General features: G+C 33.5%; 3 protein-coding genes across 4 annotated transcripts; 1 reads left to right on the forward strand and 2 right to left on the reverse strand.

Annotated features, from left to right (window-relative positions):
- Window positions 1-929: 929 nt before the first annotated feature.
- Window positions 930-4,441, forward strand: LOC103501939 (syntaxin-71). 2 transcript variants are annotated; one of them, XM_008465709.3, is made up of 9 exons: window positions 941-1,561; window positions 1,682-1,807; window positions 2,783-2,948; window positions 3,039-3,124; window positions 3,302-3,370; window positions 3,511-3,555; window positions 3,635-3,697; window positions 3,921-3,997; window positions 4,101-4,441. In XM_008465709.3, the coding sequence occupies exons 1-9, from the start codon at window positions 1,406-1,408 to the stop codon at window positions 4,111-4,113; spliced, it is 801 nt and encodes a 266-aa protein (XP_008463931.1). In that variant the 5' UTR covers window positions 941-1,405; the 3' UTR covers window positions 4,114-4,441. The 2 variants fall into 2 exon arrangements, with proteins under 2 accessions (XP_008463930.1, XP_008463931.1); XM_008465708.3 differs by lacking the exon at window positions 3,921-3,997 and having other exon boundaries at window positions 930-1,561; window positions 4,101-4,415.
- Window positions 4,442-5,097: 656 nt separating this feature from the next.
- Window positions 5,098-8,092, reverse strand: LOC103501940 (DNA polymerase II subunit B3-1). The gene is made up of 4 exons (XM_008465711.3): window positions 7,602-8,092; window positions 7,382-7,466; window positions 5,476-5,517; window positions 5,098-5,358 (listed from the first exon to the last, which is right to left on the reverse strand). Exons 1-4 carry the CDS (start codon window positions 8,067-8,069, stop codon window positions 5,285-5,287), a joined length of 669 nt encoding a protein of 222 aa, XP_008463933.2. The 5' UTR covers window positions 8,070-8,092; the 3' UTR covers window positions 5,098-5,284.
- Window positions 8,093-10,546: 2,454 nt separating this feature from the next.
- LOC103501941 (probable pyridoxal 5'-phosphate synthase subunit PDX2) lies at window positions 10,547-13,422 on the reverse strand. The gene is made up of 7 exons (XM_008465712.3): window positions 13,046-13,422; window positions 12,824-12,951; window positions 12,381-12,468; window positions 12,185-12,258; window positions 11,378-11,569; window positions 11,046-11,140; window positions 10,547-10,962 (listed from the first exon to the last, which is right to left on the reverse strand). The coding sequence occupies exons 1-7, from the start codon at window positions 13,098-13,100 to the stop codon at window positions 10,842-10,844; spliced, it is 753 nt and encodes a 250-aa protein (XP_008463934.1). The 5' UTR covers window positions 13,101-13,422; the 3' UTR covers window positions 10,547-10,841.
- Between the last annotated feature and the right edge of the window lie 5,359 nt (window positions 13,423-18,781).

Consider the following 18,781-nt stretch of genomic DNA (forward strand, 5'->3'; position numbering starts at 1 on the left):
TGAAAAGTTAAGACACATAGAAATAGCAATAGAAATAGATTGTCTAACGAAAGGTCTTTTGTATTGAATGATGGCAAGTGGAAGAAATCTGTTATTTGAAATTTTGTTTCATTTGTTTGTTAAGGTATAGTTGTGTGATTGTGACTGACAAAGTTCATATTCTAACTTCATTTTACGCTACATTGGGCGAAGGAAATAGTTTAGATTTATGAGAATAATGTTTTTGTATCAGTTTAATGTTTTTGCTTACCCAATTGTTGGGATCGAGTATATTTGAATCCACAACCAGCTACTTATACACGACAGATTATTGAATTAAACTTTTCCTTCCTCCTTAGGATTCAATTAATTCAGCCACTGTCTGAATATCTTTAGCAACTAAGAAAACCTGAGAAATTGTTTTATCTCAATCTCAATTTAAGAGTTTACAACTGCAGGATGCAGGGGCTCAAACTTAATTTACCCTTTTTTTAGATGCACTTAACAAATATAGCGGTTACTGGCATATCTTGTAAGAAATGTGTTGGTCTTTCGTATTCCTTAAGGAAATGAAAAGGGGTTGAAAATTATTTTATTTGGGAAGATTTTTCTGTCCTATAGGTCTCATGGATGCATTGAATAACATTGGTTGGGTTGAGGGTTTTTTTGGGTCCAATCTTTCCAGGAAGAGAGACCGAAAATATAACTTTTTCCATTCCATTTATTTAAATATGCTATTTTATATTTCAAATCATTAAGAATTGGGTTCTTACGTGAGGTCTCACCCTTTAATTTCAAACTTTAGTTTGCAACAATTTAATCAATTAAAAGTTTAACCAATAAAATTTAGTATGTAACCATTTAATATTTGTATTTTCAAATATTAGTCTCTAGCATCAAACAATTCAAATACTAGAATTAAAATTAGTAACACTAAAAAAGTGTAATTAATGTAGCAAATAAAAACGGTGTTCGTAAAACTAAAATATAGAGACAGAAATAGTCAAATTAAAACTTCTTCATGTACCAAATGAAGAAATCGGCAGAGTTACCCCAAAAGTTTGCATCTTGAGTCTAGTTTCTGTCAAGTTAGATCGAGAACCGAGATGTAAATAAGTAAAAGGTATCAACCTTGTGATTCTGTCGAATGTTTGGAGATTTTTGGATGATATTTGGGTGATGATTAACATGGATATTAGAGTCTATATATTTTTTTCAAATCTCACGTAATTTTTAGCTGTTTCCAAAAACTAAAAAGAGGAAGAAATTAGTTCTCTCTATTTTTAAATATGGTTAGTCCTCCATCTTCGCTTCGTAAGCGCTTTGTACGGTGAACGTCTGAGAAAGAAAGGAAGAAACAAACAAGAAATGATGTTGAACCCATTTTTGTATTCTGCTTCTTCAATCTTCTCCATCCCAAATCAAGATGACTGTAATCGACATCATCTTCCGAGTCGATTCCATTTGCAAGAAATACGAAAAGTATGATGTCGTGAAACAGCGTGAGCTCAATGCTTATGGTGATGATGCCTTCGCTCGCCTCTTCGCCGCCGTCGAACACGAAATCCACGCCGCTCTTCAGGTTTCCTCTTCTTCTTCTTCTTCTTCTTCTTCTTCATTAACCTTCTCTTATTGTTGTTGTGGTTTATTATTATTATTATATCCTTCCTATTGAAATTTAAAGGCATTGATTTCATGTTAGAAATCTGAGGCTGCTTCAACTGAGACGAATAGGGCTGCTGCTGTTGCGATGAACGCTGAGGTTCGACGGAAGAAGGCTCGATTGATGGATGAAGTCCCTAAGCTTCGTAAATTGGCTCACAAGAAGGTGAGTTTTTCCCCCACTACTGTTTTGTTTATTGTTATTTTAGGGCTTTGTCTTTTCTTCTTCTTTGTTCTTTCGTTTTCCATGAATGTGTTTTTTAGGACAAACTTGATATTAATTGAGAAACTAAGGCCTCTTTTATATTAAAATTTTTAGGATTCAACTTTTATTTCATAAATTTTAACTATTGAAATTCAAATTTCAACTAAATATCAAATAGTCAAAAGAAAATATATATATATATATATATATATATTAAACACAACATTTTAAACATTTAATTGAAAATAAATTATTATCGATTTATTTATAAATATGATTTATGTTATAATTATTATTTGTAATGTTGTATATTAACGTCATGTCACTTACCGCCTAGTTGATTTCACTTTGACTATAATAATGAATTGAGTTGATAATATAATATTTATGAATTTTTTTATCCTTATTCAATATAATCTATAATTCAAAATTCAAAATTTGAATATAACAAAAACGAACATGAATTAGCTCCGACAGAAAACAAAAATTCAAAACATAAAACAAAAAAAAAAATGTTTTAAGAACTTACATTATTTGATCATTTAATTCAAAAGCATTTGGAAACAAAATCTGAATTTAGTGAATATAAAAACATAAAACAAAAATTTCAATTCTCTACCAAATAACCAAGGAAAAGAATAAAACTAGGAAACACACACATTTACGTCTAAAACTACAAAAATGGTGGAAAATCACCTCCGACAGAAAATGTAGGAGGTCACTCATTTGAAACCTTTTTATCTCACACCTTCACCCCACTCGCACTCTAGCAAAAAGGAAATACATTGAATTAGCTCATCCAAAAAAGTATTCTATCTAAATAAGTTGGGATCTCACAACTTTTTAAAACTTTTCCGTTATGGAACAAATACTCTTCAAGTATTTTGCCAAAACCCAACTGAATATGGTTGTTTTGTTTATGTATAATGAATACAGGTTAAAGGGGTTCCAAAAGAAGAGCTGGAGGTCAGAGATGATCTTGTTCTTGCACTTGAAGAGAAGATTAAAGCCATACCAGATGGGAAAACCTCAGGAGCCAAACATTCTGGAGGATGGGGCTCCTCCTCCTCATTTAACAATATCAAGTTTGATTCATCATCAGGTTTTCACATTTTCTATTTTCTTTTTAAATTAGTAAAAAACGAGAAGCGTGTTTGTTGTTTGGATTTGATTGTTTACGACTCGAGTTTAGATGGAAACTTCGAGAGCGAGTATTTCCAGCAAAGTGAAGAATCAAGTCAATTTCGAAATGAGTATGAAATGCGGAAGATGAAACAGGCATGTGAGTTTCTTTACCGCTTTTGTTAGAAGAATTAGTTCCAAACCTCATTTTAAATTGCAACAGACTCAACTCATAAACTATCAAACATGAATAGAAGAGTTAAACTTAGAGCAAATCTAATCTTTTTAATGTACTAATCCAGTGATTTATCGGTTTGGTAATGATTTCTGTAGGACCAAGGTCTCGATGTCATATCCGAAGGTTTGGACATGCTGAAAAATCTGGCTCATGATATGAATGAGGTAAACATCTTTATAACCCAATAGCTTAAAATTTTGAGTTGATTGAGGATTAAACTTGCTAGAAAAGATATACAAATTGAGTGGTTAATTACTTTGTGTTGGGAGTCACCGTCTAGCTAATTGATTTTATACTTGACCAGGAATTGGACAGACAAGTTCCATTAATCGAGGAGATTGACTCAAAGGTATAGTTTTAGATTATTTGTTTGGTGAAGATTAGAGTCTCTTAATCTTAACTGGTTGTGTTTTTAACTACAAATACAGGTGGACAAGGTGACTGATGAGATTAAAAATACCAATGTTAGGCTCAAGGAAACACTTTATGAGGTAAAACTGATATTGTCATGCAAACGAGTTGTAATTTTACTACATCAAATTGTTTATAAAGAATTGCAAATATAACAAAAGTCTATCATTGAAGATAGATTTCTACTAGTGATAAACTTTGAGAACTAAACCTAAACTTTGTTATATTTACAAATTATTTTACACCGTACTATATTTGCAAATACTTTGAACTTAATTGTTATATTTGGTTTTGAATTTAAAGGTGAGAACTAGTCAAAACTTCTGCATTGATATCATTCTTCTCTGTGTAATTCTTGGAATTGCTTCTTACTTGTACAAGTGAGTTCTCTTTTAATGTCCCTCTAAATAATGTAGAGAAATTAACAAATGTGATGAGAAAAAAAATTGTGATTCTTTGCTAAAACTTGGCATGTTTGTGCAGCATATTGAGTTGAGTTGGTTTAAGAGGTTATTTTTTCATTGGTTGAAATATGGGATGATAGTAAATATGGAGAAGGAGCTATCAACTTCAATACTCTGGACTTTGATGATCTTTTCAGCTTTGTGTATAATTTCATTTCATGGGTTTATTGTAAAATTTATATCCCCTTTTTTCATTTTGCTTTATTGAGGTTTGTAAATTTGTTGTTGGGGGAAGTCAAATATATACATATATATATAATGGTTCTTTTGGAGTAAATAGATTTGGAACAACAATGATTACATGAAAGGAAATTGAACTTATAAAACTTTCAATTTCATTGAACTTTTAACTTGTTTTTTAAACACTTGCTGCTACATGTTCAATTTTCACTAAAATTCATCTAATTTAACATAAAAGTAATAAAATCAAGGTTGGCATGAAGTTTATCCTCACCGGAGAATAAAATTGGTAGTCGCATGATATAATTTTGAAAAACCATTTTTAGTTCCTAGTTTTGCTTTGCTCCATGAATTTCTATTCAAAACGTAGGCTTAAAATCCATTCCTAAACATTCAAAATGCAACTTTTTAATCGAATGAGTCTAAAAATTGCTATTTAAAATTACATTTTGAAAATTTATGGACCTAATGCACCTATTTCTGAAAACTCAGAAATTAAAAAGTTAGTTTTCAAAAACAAATTATGCAAACACACTTAACCTTAAAAATGAAGGATAAAAAAGGTACTTTTTTTAAATAATTATGGCACATTTTTTTCCCTTTAAAGAACACAAGAAATTGGAACATGAATGAACTTTCAACTCAACATCAATAAGAAAAGGCAGGATGCGTAACCAAACACAAATAGTGTTTAAAATGGCAAATGTTTTCGTAGAATAACAGAATTAATAGTCAAAATATGGCAGACTTGCCTGATTACTTTTTTGGCATAAATCATGTATAGAGAGAGAGAGAGAGAGTACTTTTAGTTCAATAAATGCATAGAAGAATAATCGTGTTAGAATGAATGTTAGATTAGATTTAAGATGTCAATAAACATGTTACAGGTACGTAGTTTAAAAAAAATGTATGTTGTATGTTGTATCTAACTTCCTAGGATTCAATACATGACAAGAACGATACCTAAATATATAACACATCCATAGAACAAGATGAAGTGTTCAAAATAAAATATCGAGAAGCTTAGTCCTTTCCTGATTCTGCCATGCTTCTTTCCTTTAAGGCGTCTTCGAATTTTAACTTCTCTGGAACAAAATCTGGAGATGGAAAAGAACATTTGTGACGTTTTATAAGGCTGTCTTTCGGTTTAGAGATGAAGCGTCATTCTAATAATAGCAGTATTTAAGCATTATGTAATAGGCACGTGTATATACCTGAAAGAAAGTCGTATCTCTTCCTTTTGGAAACTACTGATGCTGCAACAACAAAGGAGAATCTTACTATTACTTCCAAGAAAATAAATCTAAAGTAATGGTTTGGTAATTGCAAGGAAGCAAATTGTATAGTTTTGATTTCAAGCAGGATAAACATTGATCTATGGGAGGAAGTATTATGGTATATTCATTTGTTAAGTACAATAATTGTAGGGGATGGAAGATTAAACCTCCAATCTCAAAGGGAGGAATTATATGCCAATTACCATTGGTCTAACCTCAGTACGACAGTTTTGTTGGATACACTTGATTTGACATTTTGAAAACTGTACATGCCTCGAAACTCAATGATGCTCAAAAAAGAAACACAAAAAATGGAGATTCATAATGAATATTTCATTTTCAATGCATACATGTTTTGATTCCGAGTTATTTTGGACTTGAAGAACCAGGGTTTACTTTTTCCTCTCCCAATTTTAATAGAAGAGAGCTCTATGGTTCCAGAGCTATCAGATCCGACATTCATATTTTCATAACTAGATAGGTTACTCTGGTCGGGGTAGAAGAAAAGACCTCTTTTTTTCCTTTCCAACCTCCCACATTCCCCACCATCAAAATGTGGTCAATCAACAAAAAAAAGAAGTATCCTTTGAATTCTCACATTTGAAACTAACAGTAATAGCAGATACAATGAAACAATAAGTAAAACGGAAGACTTATCAAAATTTCAGCATCGTCTGGTTAAAATTGTCTAGCCAGATGAGAGAGATTTGAATTTGCCATCTATTAGTGGTTAACAGAAGAAAACAAAGGAATAGATGCACAAGTTTTCCTTCTCTCTAGTAATCCAAATAGAACGATAAGCAAAGATAGCCAAACAACGTAAATGAATCAAGAAAACTCAGGGCCTCCAGGAGTGAGCTGTTTCTCCTCCACGCTAGTGAATAAACGCCATCAAAATATCAGCTGCCCTTTTCACAAATGCCTTATTCCCCTCTGCACCAGCCTTTTGACATCAGTACATGCAGGATCCCACCTCCCCTCATTAATGTAACTGTTTTTCCTTCCTTTCCCAATATGCCCTTCCTCAGGTTTCTTCAATACTCGAGGCCTAACAGAGATCAATAAGTTTTTCTTTCTCTCCTGATCCAAATTGAAATTTCACAATAGATTCACACTGCCTTCCCCTTTTTCGACTCCCAAATAAGTACTTCTCCAATCCTCTATCTTCCTATCCCTTGCCACCTAACATGAAGTTGTCCAAAAGAAAGACTCCTGATAACAGTTACAGTGCCCCTTCCCAACCAACTTACACCCATCTCAAGTATCAAATTTATCAACTTTGCTACCACTGCTTATTTATTATTCCTCCTCATACATGTGAATTTATTGGAAACCTATCGCTAGACATAGTTAGGGTGAGTAAATCATCCAGCTAGACATAATGTAGCTTAACGATATGATTTATCGAAAGGCTGGATTCAGCTGCTGTAGAATTTTGCAATGATAATATAAGTCGGCAATCCTCTACAACACTGTAGTATGATAGATTACTGCTCACATAATTCAAGTCCCTTGACCAAGTAATTGGAGTAACCTAATTCTAAGGTCACAATCCGTGTTAAACTACTACGACCATCATGCTAAAAGCTCAGATTATAAAAAGGTAAAGCCCCGTCATGATGACCATGAAAGATAGTGAAGCTGGAATCCAATCAACTGTTTTCAGATCCAAGTTTTAACCTTTTTAAAATATGTTCACAGGTCTAACTTTCATTATAGAAAACTGACAAGAAGAGCAAAGGCAAAACCGTATGAGTCCATGCAAGATATGCAAATGAACATGGAGCATATAACAACAAAGGAAAATAGACAGGAGCATCAAAATAGAGAACAGAAACATTACATAGATGCTTGTAAGCAAGAGACTTTTTGCGATCCTGAGCACAGCATGCATATGCATCTTTGCAAAATTGTACAAGAAACATCTCCTGCAACAATTAAGAAGTTAACGGACACAGAAAACCCAATTTCATAAGAAAAATACCTAATTCTTCAATAGAGCTGAAATTGAGCAATTTTGGGTGCGTGCGTGCGTGCGTTAGTGATGGTGTTTAAAGGCTTACCGAAGCTTTGTTGACGAGAAACAAAGCTTCCTGATTAATACGCAAATCAGAATTTTCATCCCTCATGATTTTCTTGATCCGATGCATAGGGAATTTATAAATCTTCTCCTCGGCTTCTTCTTCTTCTTCTTCGGCATAACCATTATCTTCTTCCTTGGCATGGTTCCGTTTAACTTTCTTCGATTTGGAGGTCTTATGTTTTCTACTTGTGGTTTCGGCTTTGTCTTCATCGGCGGCATCGTCGTCCTCAGAGGCTGAGCCGCCTGGAGGAGAAACAGCTAAGGCCTCGTTGTCCTTGACGGAGCCATTGTTGGTGCTAATGCTAATCTTCTTCTTCTTCTTCTTCTTCTTTGAGATTTCCTTGTCGGAATTTCTGGCATTGTTGTGGGTCTTGGCTTTGGGGGCTGGCTTTGAGGTTCCCGCTTCTTTGCCCTTCGCTTCGGTACTTGATTTTTTGGATGATGCCATTGTTAATGTTTGGTTGTTTGTGAAAATTAGGGAACTTTGGGTCCTTTTTCTCCCTGGATTTTACTTCAGCTTTTCACATTTTGGGCCTATCCGGATGGCCCATACACTTACCCACAATAATAATGACGGTGACTGCCAGGGATTTAACAGGAATTACCGAGTAATAAATGTGAGTGTTTTTTATAAAAAATGTGAATCAATGCAAATGCAAATAAGGTAGTAAACCTTATTAATTATTGATGAATTAAACCGTAAATTTGTTTTCTTTACCTGTTCAATTCCGACTCTTTTAAATTAACAAAGTTTTTATCACTGTGATAGAATCAAATAGATATACATTTAAGTTTATTGTTGTATATCACATATAGAAAGTATTGATTTATTATTATTATTATTATTATTTTTAGTTTTATCTTACCCCTTTTATTATGAAATGGAGCTAGGTATATACCATTCTTGAATTTAATACCATAAAAAAACAAAAAAAAAGATGCATAATAATATATATTGTTTATTAAAATAGAAAACAAGATAAGTGTTACATATCACAAATATAGTAAGACTAAAGAGATCGACGAAAAAGGTAGGAGGAAGGTAGGGTTAGGATCAATTCAATTGCAATACTTGAAATTACACCTTGAAGCAAGTCATTCTCCCTTTTTTCCCCAAAATACTTGAAAAGCAGTCTGATAATTCAAAGGAAGGTTGAGGATACACTAATACAGAGTGGTTGATATCAAATTTTCCTTGAATTCCCATTCAAAACTTTGCGTAACATTGAGATTGTATTCACACAAATCATCTTCTTTTATTTGCAATGAATTGTTAGTGTTTGGTTTGGACCTACCATTTCATTTGAAATTCCAACTTTCCATTTACTTAATGGATGCTCGTATTTTGAACCTAATTCGTCTATTGATAAAGAAGCTGATGAACATGGCGTGGTTCTGCCCATTTCTAACATTATCAATACAATGCTATATATCATCGTAAAGCAATTATTTACCAGCCCACAACAACCCTTTTTTTTTTATTCTTCTTTCTTTTTAGTGTCTTGTATTGTATGATATATTTTGAGATTCACGTCTGAATATATAATCTAATTCTTGTTCTTGTTTATGTCAATTTCAATTGTAATCTTTTTCTTTAAAAATAATCATATGCTTTCTACGGTTGTAATGCATTGAACAATTTTCAATGATATTACATTCCTCAATTAATTAAATATAAATTTAAAATATATAACGTACATTCAAATATATAGTTACCAAATAAAAACTTAGAAATCGATTAACATCAAAGTGTATACACTGTTTAAGGGTTGGTTTTTTATTTTATTTATTTATTTTACAATTACCAAAATGATTGAACTAACTTATTCGTAATTTGACTACTTTTACGTAACAACCCACTAAACTATATAACATTTTGGTGTTAAAGTTAAAAGGTTTAATAAAAAAAATCAATTCTTCTGTTTTTTTTTTTTTTTTTTCTCTTTGAAAGTCTGAACTAAAAGATATAATTTTACGAAAATATGAGAACGGTTAATAGTAACGAAAAACATATGACAATAATAAATTGATTTTTTAAATTTAAAGCTTTTTGTTCGAGATGTACAAGAATTTGAATTTTTGGTACAATTAACAGTTTTATTAAACTAAAAACGAGTTTCAATTAATTGCCCGGTTTGTAATTAATTGAAGGTGGGAGATAAAATGGAGTTTAGTTAACAATTCAATTTTTCCCAAATTTAAAACATAAATACACTTAAAACATTTTTTCACGAGTTCATTTACGATTCAAGTTATATTAGTCTGTTTTGATAACATAAAGAAGAAAACCACTAAATAGGAGGGATTATCGATTGATTGGATTCATTTTTTTTTTAAAACAAAAATCGATCCAGAACCGACCATATTCAGTTTAGTAAAGTGTCAACCGACTTCAACATCGATGATTAAGGATCGATCGGTTGGTTTTAACACTTAAAATCTTTTTTGAAAATTCTTAGTTTAATCAGGCAGCTTGATTTTTTTGGTCTATAATACTATCCCAAACTAAATGTACAGGTAATAGAGAAAAGAAAAGACAAACATCCGTCCAGTGTAGTGTCTTTTTCACAAGAGAATGTACAAAAAGAAAAGGAAAAGGTTGCGACTCCCGAAAGGTGTGAGTGAATGAAACTTCTCCAAAATTACAAGCTCTAAACTCAGTGTCCTTATTCAGTAGATTAATCACCTCCATGCATTCATTCATATTCCATAACGACTCAGGCATGCTCTCATTTTTTTCTTTTCAAAAGGTTTCTGTAGGATAAGTTTTATTTTGTCTAACTATTTAGATTATTCAGAGTTTTACCGTGTTTAAGACTAATGATCTTTTGGTGATAATATAAAAACATTTAAACATAGTTCAATCAATCCTTTAACTCCAGGTAATAGGAAATATTATAATATTCATAAAAGTATTCAAAAAAATTGGAAATATTAAATTCTTTGTAGCCTAACAACTTTGCTTTATTTACACTGCAGTTTGTTTTTTTCAACAATGATTAACCCAGTGCAAAAGGAGATGAATCTTTTCAAATTAAGACTCCATGTACAGCATCTCCTACACAAAGTTCTAGTAAAATCAACTTAATGCAGTAGAAGAATATTGTAACTTAACATAAGGAAGATAAAACATGGTGCAAACTACAGAATAGATGGATTAAACCTCCAATGAAACTTGAAACTGTAAATTTAGGTTGTGGAGGAGTTCAATTGGTTTAAACTAAATAAAAATTGGAAGGTCGCTCTTCGATCTTTCGAATCTTGAATTGTTAACTCCTATGCTTTCTAAGCTACTTGAGGATTCTTCGACATCACCAGCCATCTTCAGGAAGTAACTGTGCCTGCATAACCCATCGTTGAAATTCACTTGAGATTAATCATCACAATATGATGAGTAGAATTTCAAGTTAAAACTACATTATACCATCTATTATCTGATGTTAATTCAGGATGGAAGGCAGTTGCGAGCAAGTTCCCTTGCCTCACTGCTACGATCACTTTACTTTCTGCATCTTTTTCCTGAGATATTCAAACCACAATGTGAAGGGGTGGGAGGAAAACAAACGCAAGACGAGCAAACTCCTGTATGCCAGTGAAACTATAGTTCTACTGAACCGTCTCACAACCGACATACACAGAGTTTGAAATTTCCGGCTCATACAGACAGATTATAATAATTTAGGCATTCAAAATAGAGGCACTATCAGTGTAGAGATGATATGAGATCTGTGAGAGCAGCAGAAAATACCAACAAACCTTTTTGCCTTCACCAGAGGAACTTGAGTGCAAGTTGGAGTTTGAAGAGACAGGGCAGTGAGCCAGCACTTGGACTTCGGGTCCCACATCAAGAATTGCAGGAGCTCGGATGAAGACTCCACGAAATGTTTCTGGACCACCTTCGGAAGACACTAGCTCTGGTATCGAGAGCTCTGACTCAAAGCTTTGAAGCTATATAATCATGATCTTCTTATATTAGGAAAATTTGAACTCTAGAAACGGAAAGTGAATATAAAGCGGACTTCAACGTTGAGTTAAATGGGCTTGCTATACTTATCAGTAACACTGGGAAATATGTAATTCAGGGAAAAACAGAACATCCGGAATCAACATCAAAGCAGAAATTCTTAGAATAATTGTGTTTGGATCAGCTTGTGCAAAAAAAAAAACCGTCGAGGAATCTGCATTCAAAACTCCAAGCAGATCTCACAAATCTTGTTATACGGAGGATTTTAAATGAAGTATGAAAATTTTCATTGGGGAAGTCATTAGATGAGCCAATAGACAGATGGATTTCAAAATAACGTAGTTCAAATTTTCCAAAGGACCGTAATGACCATTAGCAAGGATCTTAGCTCCCCATATTCTAGAGGGCTATATATTTCCAACATGCAATGGTTCAAAAAAACTTTAGAAGCTTATTCAATTCGTAGAAGGACAGCACGTCTGCTACAATGTCACACGAGCAGAGGTAGCTTTATGCAAATTTGAGCCCTAAACAAGTTTCTTCTCCAGTTCTTTTCATACATCTTCAAAATCACAATCACAACTCAAAAGGAGAGTTACCTGACTGCCAAAGAAGTTCCTGTGAACAGTACAATCCAGACCTCCAACAAGTCCCTGTCCACCTGTTTTCTGTCCTGAAAAATGTCCCCATATAAAGTTTAGAACACATTTCGATAATTTATTGATGTGTTGGAGGTGGGGTTTGGGAAAGAACATCCAAAGTTGAGAAGTTGAGGAAAAAAGGAAGGAAATCTACCAGTAGCCTTGTTTGCCAAAAAGATAAGTCCTGCACAGGTGCCCCACACAGGCTTCCCCATTTTAACAAACTCTCGCAAAGCAGGAAACTGCAAATATACAAAAATACGAAAAGATAAATACTACACTCGATTCTAATTCTAAGCTTCATGATAATGAGCTCGACCAAACGAACATGAGCGATTATTTCCTAAATTTGAGACGTCTGATGTGACTAATCCGAGAAGCAGCTTTAGCGGGTTCGTCTAACCGAGCCAGTTTCGCACCAAGTTTTAAAGATTACATTTCTGCTTATTACACGAAATTAAATGCTAGATGTTTGAACCTTTTTTTGCCCATTCATGTGGTAGCGTTTATGTAGCTATAGATGCTTGGAACAAACAAAAGAAAACCTTCAAAAACGATTATGAATGCAACGTCTAGAGGAAGGAAAGAAGAATAAACCAAATTATGGAGCTCCGCAAGTTTGGCCATGGTGGTGCTTTCCCCGCCAGGAATAATCAGAGAAGCTACATTAAGAAGCTGCTCAGGCTTCCGTATCTCTACGCCCTTCACTCCCAACCTTCTCAAAGCTGCGTAACACAAAGATAATCAGTTACTACAAAAAGGAGATAGCGACAGCGAAGATGAAGGAGAAGGAGTAGGAGAAGGCGAAGAAGAATATGCCTGCGATGTGTTCGTTAAAAGAACCCTGCAAAGCAAGAACGCCGACGATCGTCATGGTAGTGAATTGGAGAGTTGAGTAGCCCTAGAAGCCGGCAACTCCGGCTCCGGCGAAGCAAAAACAAAAAGAAAAAAGGAGGGGAGGGATTGAGAGGGAATCAGAAGCGTGTGTCGATTGAACACTTCGAACCTCTCATTTCGAGTGGCGGTAATTGGAACAAAGCGTCGCTGCAGCCGAGGCTGGCGGCTCACAATCCCCACTTTTGGCAAATTGTATTGTATTTTTCAAAAAGATGCTCAACTTGCAAATTCAATGAAAACTATATTTCATTCACTACATGTAAAGTTATTGCACTAGAAAAAATATTTTGTATAACAAAACTATATGGTGGTATAGTTCAAGACTTGGATTTAATAATTATATTGATTTAAAGTTTTGAATCTATTTTATTTTATTGATGTGATATAATGTAATAGTTATCGAAAACTTAGAGATAGAGAACTCATAGTAGAGGATAAACATAAAAAATGCATCTACCAAAATGAACTTAATTTTTAATTACCATTAAATACAATGTCATATTGTTTAAATTATGGAATTGAAGAACAAAAATCATAAAGCAAGAATCCAATTCTACCTTTTCAGGGATTTAAAATATATTTCTAACTATAAAATTGATACAAACACAACCATATTTGACCAGTGAAGAATTTTGACACAAAAAATGAAATAGATAACATATTTGCTAATATTTTAAATTTAAAATGTAATGTTATTTCATCCATTTGCATGCATTTAAATATTAAAATATTGAACAAAATATTACATAACCAATTATGATCGAATAATTCGATGAAATCCACAAAGATAATTGATATCTAAAATATATCTAATTAGTATTTTTTTTTTTAGTATGACATATTTAAAGAAGGGTTTACGGAAGATTAGGATTATCATAATCCCATAGTCCTTGTCTGGGGAGGGTTAACATAACCCCATACCCCGTAATACTCCTTTGCCTTTAATTTTAAATTTTCACAATTATATTATTTTTGTATTAATAAGATTGTGTAAAGATTAAAAGAATATACAATTTTATTTTTTCAATGTATTAAAATTTTAGTTTTAGTTTTAGTTTTTCTAAATATAAGGTGGACAGTAAAACTTAAAAAGAAAAAAAAAAGAAATTTATGAAAATTAATTTTATAAGATTATTTTATTAGAAAAAATAGAAACTAAAATATTTATACCATTTCATAAAAAATTTAGTTTTTATTCTTATTTTTTTTTTATAAAAATTTAGCTTTTGAACATTTTTTTATTAATTAATTCCCTACTTTACAAATATATTTAAAAATTAAATTGAAAAATGAAGAAAAATATAGTTTTTAGAAACCTGTTGTTACTTTTTATTATTTTTACTAAATCAAAATTTGAGAAGCTATCACAAATGGTTGTTTTCATAAATATTATAAAAAAAAAAGTATTAAATTTAATAAATATTATAAAAAATTGTAAAAAATAATTTTAATAAAAAATAAGAAACGGATGAATACTCGTTCTTTCAAGTCCAAGAAAACTCAAAGACCCAAAATAAATTTCCTTTTTAAATTTTTTGTTGTTGAATTTATTTCGTAACATGATTTATTAAAATAAATATATTAAATTTGTTCATTGGATATACATTAAAAAAAATCATAACATTACTGTCATAATCATTCCCCCAAAAAATACATAACATTACCTATCATAATTAATCATTCTCTCAAATACGTACTATCATAACACTACCAATAATAAACATTTTCAACAAATATTATTATAACACTAGTTTTATCATAACCATAGATTATTATAACATTTATCCCTCATAACTTCACCTCTCCCCCAAACGTCACAATTTATTTATTTTTGTTTTATGTCATCAAAATAATAAACTATCCCTCTCAAATATCTCAAATAATTCTACACACCACCAACTACCTAACCTAACTAAATGTTTTGGTTTTCTGTATAAATTTTGATTCGAATTCATCGGTTTAGCTTGAATTTTTAGTATATTAACCAACCCAACAACTAAAAAGTCTCTAAATATTGTAGGATTCTATTTTTTTTTTCGTTTTCCATTTTTTCACCTGACCATTTATCTACTTTTAGAGTACATATTACACAAGTAATGAACCATATTGTTATATTTTCTTTACCAATTCAGATTGTGAAACTAAACATGTTAATTCAGAATGCACAATTGAGAATAAATCAGAGAACAATAAAAGGAGCAAGAACGCAGCGATATATAGTGGTTCGACCAATTTTGGTCTACATCCACTTTGAGAATCAGTTTGGGAGGATTTTATTTAGAGCAAATATGAGGAACAATTACAGAAATTTACAAATCAACTATCTGTAATTTTAAGAGACAAACTCAAAATATACCATCAGCCAAGAATGAGAGACCCGTTGTATTGAACCCCAGAAAGACAACACTGACCGCTGACCACTGCCTGTAAACCGACGCTGCTCGTCGGAATAAACCCAGAAAGCCGACGCTGAAGAGACCCGAGTTTGCCCACGTCGTCAACCCGACGCTGTCTACCGGAATGAACCCGAAAACAAAACCAACCAACGGCGCTGAAGGAATGCCGAGACAACACCCCGAAAAAACCACCCGACGCCACCTCTCGCTGTCGCTGTGAAGACTGACCTGTCGTCGGTAAAAAAAATCGCCGTCGAAGTTCTTCCGCCGCGCCTCTCTCTCTCTTTTCGAAGTTCTTCCGCCGCGCCTGTGCCGGTCAATCTTCCGCCGTCACTCTCTCTCTCTCTTTCTGTATTTCAAAAAAGTCGGCTGCTCCTCTTTTTCTTGTCTGCTTCTTTTGTTCTTTTCTTGTTGACCTAAAAGAAAAGAATAAGATTGATATAATTTCAATTATGCCATTAGGCATAATTACCAATCTGCCCTCAATGTTAAATAAAGAAAAAACCCCATTATTTAACCTCTTAAATAATTTGTCAATTTTCACAAATCTCCCTCTTGACAAACTATTTAAGACACCAAACTGATTCTTCAAACTCCCTATCATCCAGATTTAACATTCAGCTCATCTAATAGGTATTTAAACCTATGAGCTGAAAGAGCTTTAGTTAGCATGTCTGACAAATTCTCAACTGTATGAACTTTGACTAGTTCCACGTCTTTCTGAGCAATGACGTTTCTTATGTAATGAAATTTGACATCGATATGCTTAGATCGTTCATGATGAGAAGGATTCTTCGCAAGATGAATAGCACTCTGGCTATCACAATGAATGATAGGAATAAGCTCCTGCGATAACAACTCACCAACAATTCTTTTCAACCATACTGCTTCCTTAACTGCTTCACCAAGAGAAATATATTCTGACTCCGTAGTCGACAAAGCAACAACTGGCTGTAAGTTAACTTTCCAACTGACAACATTACCATATAAACGAAAAATGTGACCCGATAAGGACCTTCTTTTATCAAGATCTGCAGCATAGTCAGCATCTGTGAAACCTTCTAACAGTGTTGATTTATCACAATCCCTGCTATAACACAATGATACACTGGCACTACCTTTCAAATATCGTAACACCCATTTAACAGCTTTCCAATGTTCCTTCCCAGGATTTGACATAAATCTACTGATCATACTCATAGCATAACCCAAGTCAGGTCTAGTACAAATCATCAGATACATAATGCTCCCAACAGCATTACAATATGGGATATTAGACATCTCTATCCTTTCTTGTTTAGTAACAGGACATTGTGACGAAGAAAGTCTAAAGTGAGATGCTAAGGGTGTTGAAACTGCCTTGCTACCAGACATATTATACTTTTCAAGCAGTTTGATCACATAACTCTCCTGCGAGATGGTTAACAAACCTTTCTCTTTATCTCTCTTTACATCCATGCCTAGAATTCTCTTTAGTTCACCTAAATCTTTCATTTCAAACTCATTACTCAACTGTTTCTTGAGTTCACATATTTCAGCATAATCCTTAGACACTAGTATCATATCATCTACATACAACAGTAGATAGATGTACGTACCTTTTTGAGATTGTTTCCAGTAAACACAAGCATCATATGAGTTTCTGTGGAATCCCTGCTTTAAAATGAAAGTATCAAACCTGATGTACCACTGTCTTGGGGATTGTTTTAATCCATAGAGGGACTTGTGAAGTCGACAAACCATGTCTTCCTTACCCTTCACCTCATAGCCCTTAGGTTGAGCCATGTAGATCACTTCCTCCAATTCTCCATGAAGAAATGCTGTGGTGACGTCCATCTGTTCAATAAACATGTCAAAGTGAACAGCAATAGATAAAATTAATCTGATAGACGAATGCCTCACCACTGGAGAGAAAATCTCATGAAAATCAACTCCCTCCTTCTGAGTGTAGCCCTTGGCTACCAACCTAGCCTTATATCTAGGCTTACTGTTACCTCCTGTACCTGGCTTAATTTTGTAAATCCATTTTGATTGAATAAGTTTCTGATTAGGAGGCTTTGGAACCAATGACCATGTCTGATTCTTATGCAAAGAGAACAATTCTTCTTCCATGGCATCCTTCCATTGTTTCTTTGAATCAGATACAATTGCCTCTTCAAAGGTAAGAGGCTCTGCTTCAATACTGTCAGCTGCACAAGTGAGAGCATAAGCAACTAAGTCAGCATAACCATACCTTATAGGTGCATGTCTTTCCCTCTGAACTCTGTCACGGGTAAGCTGATAATTCTGTAGGTCATTGTTACTTGAGCTTTCTTCAATAAAAGCTCCCTCATCAATCAAAATCCTCTCCTGTTGAGATTGGATACCATCAAATTCAGACTGTTGTGTATCCTCTATTTCTGAAACTAGTAGCGGCTGATTATCTAAGTCAATTGATGGTGTACTTCTGAAGCAATTCTAACTTCTGTCACAACATGATCACCCGTCTGTTGTTTCTGCTGCTCTTTAACACAGTAAGGCATTTCAGTCTCATTAAAAGTTACATCTCTACTGATAATGCATTTATTCATCCCTTTTTCAATGCACCAAAGTTTATAACCTTTGACACCCTGAGGATACCCAATAAACATGCATTTCAGTGCCCTCTTGTTCAATTTTCCATCTTTAACATGAGCATAAGCTGTGCATCCAAACACTCTAAGATGTTCTAAACTTGGAGCCTTACCTGTCCAGACCTCCTGAGGAGTCTTTAAGTTTAAAGCGGTAGAAGGACTCCTATTAATGAGATAACACGCTGTTTGGGCAGCTTCTCCCCAAAATTTCAATGGTAAAGAAGCATTAGTCAAGAGACACCTTGTACGTTCCATGATAGTTCTGTTAAACCTTTCAGCCAAACCATTTTGTTGTGGAGTGTATGTAACAGTAAAGTGTCTCGTGATTCCCTCAGATTTGCAAAACTGGTTGAATTTGTTATTTACAAACTCTAAGCCATTATCTGTCCTCAGATACTTAACCTTCCTACCTGTTTGGTTCTCAACCTGCTTCTTCCATTCAAGGAATTTTCCAAAAGCTTCATCCTTTTGTTTCAATGGATAAATCCATACTTTTCTTGAGAAATCATCAATGATAGAGATAAAGTATCTCGAACCTCCCATAGAGACCTCTTTCGTAGGACCCCACAAATCTGAGTGAACATAATCCAAAATACCTTTGGTTGTGTGCTTCCCTTTCCCAAATTTTACTCTGGTAGACTTTCCCATTA

This window comes from Cucumis melo, chromosome 11 (genome assembly GCF_025177605.1).
Source record: "Cucumis melo cultivar AY chromosome 11, USDA_Cmelo_AY_1.0, whole genome shotgun sequence".
NCBI lineage: Eukaryota > Viridiplantae > Streptophyta > Magnoliopsida > Cucurbitales > Cucurbitaceae > Cucumis > Cucumis melo.

Bases quoted from the DNA above. Each gene is read 5' to 3' on its own strand.
- LOC103501939 (XM_008465708.3), top strand. From the start codon at position 1,406: ATGACTGTAATCGACATCATCTTCCGAGTCGATTCCATTTGCAAGAAA. The intron at 1,562-1,681 runs GTTTCCTCTTCT...ATTTCATGTTAG, and splicing joins AAATCCACGCCGCTCTTCAG to AAATCTGAGGCTGCTTCAAC. The intron at 3,371-3,510 runs GTAAACATCTTT...ATACTTGACCAG, and splicing joins TGGCTCATGATATGAATGAG to GAATTGGACAGACAAGTTCC.
- LOC103501941 (XM_008465712.3), bottom strand. From the start codon at position 13,100: ATGACGATCGTCGGCGTTCTTGCTTTGCAGGGTTCTTTTAACGAACAC. The intron at 12,259-12,380 runs GTAGATTTCCTT...GACATTTTTCAG, and splicing joins TTTGGCAAACAAGGCTACTG to GACAGAAAACAGGTGGACAG. The intron at 11,141-11,377 runs GTTTGTTGGTAT...TGAATATCTCAG, and splicing joins CCTCTGGTGAAGGCAAAAAG to GAAAAAGATGCAGAAAGTAA.
- LOC103501940 (XM_008465711.3), bottom strand. From the start codon at position 8,069: ATGGCATCATCCAAAAAATCAAGTACCGAAGCGAAGGGCAAAGAAGCG. The intron at 5,518-7,381 runs GTAATGTTTCTG...TTGTTGTTGCAG, and splicing joins TCTTGCTTACAAGCATCTAT to CATCAGTAGTTTCCAAAAGG. The intron at 5,359-5,475 runs GTATATACACGT...TTCCATCTCCAG, and splicing joins GAGATACGACTTTCTTTCAG to ATTTTGTTCCAGAGAAGTTA.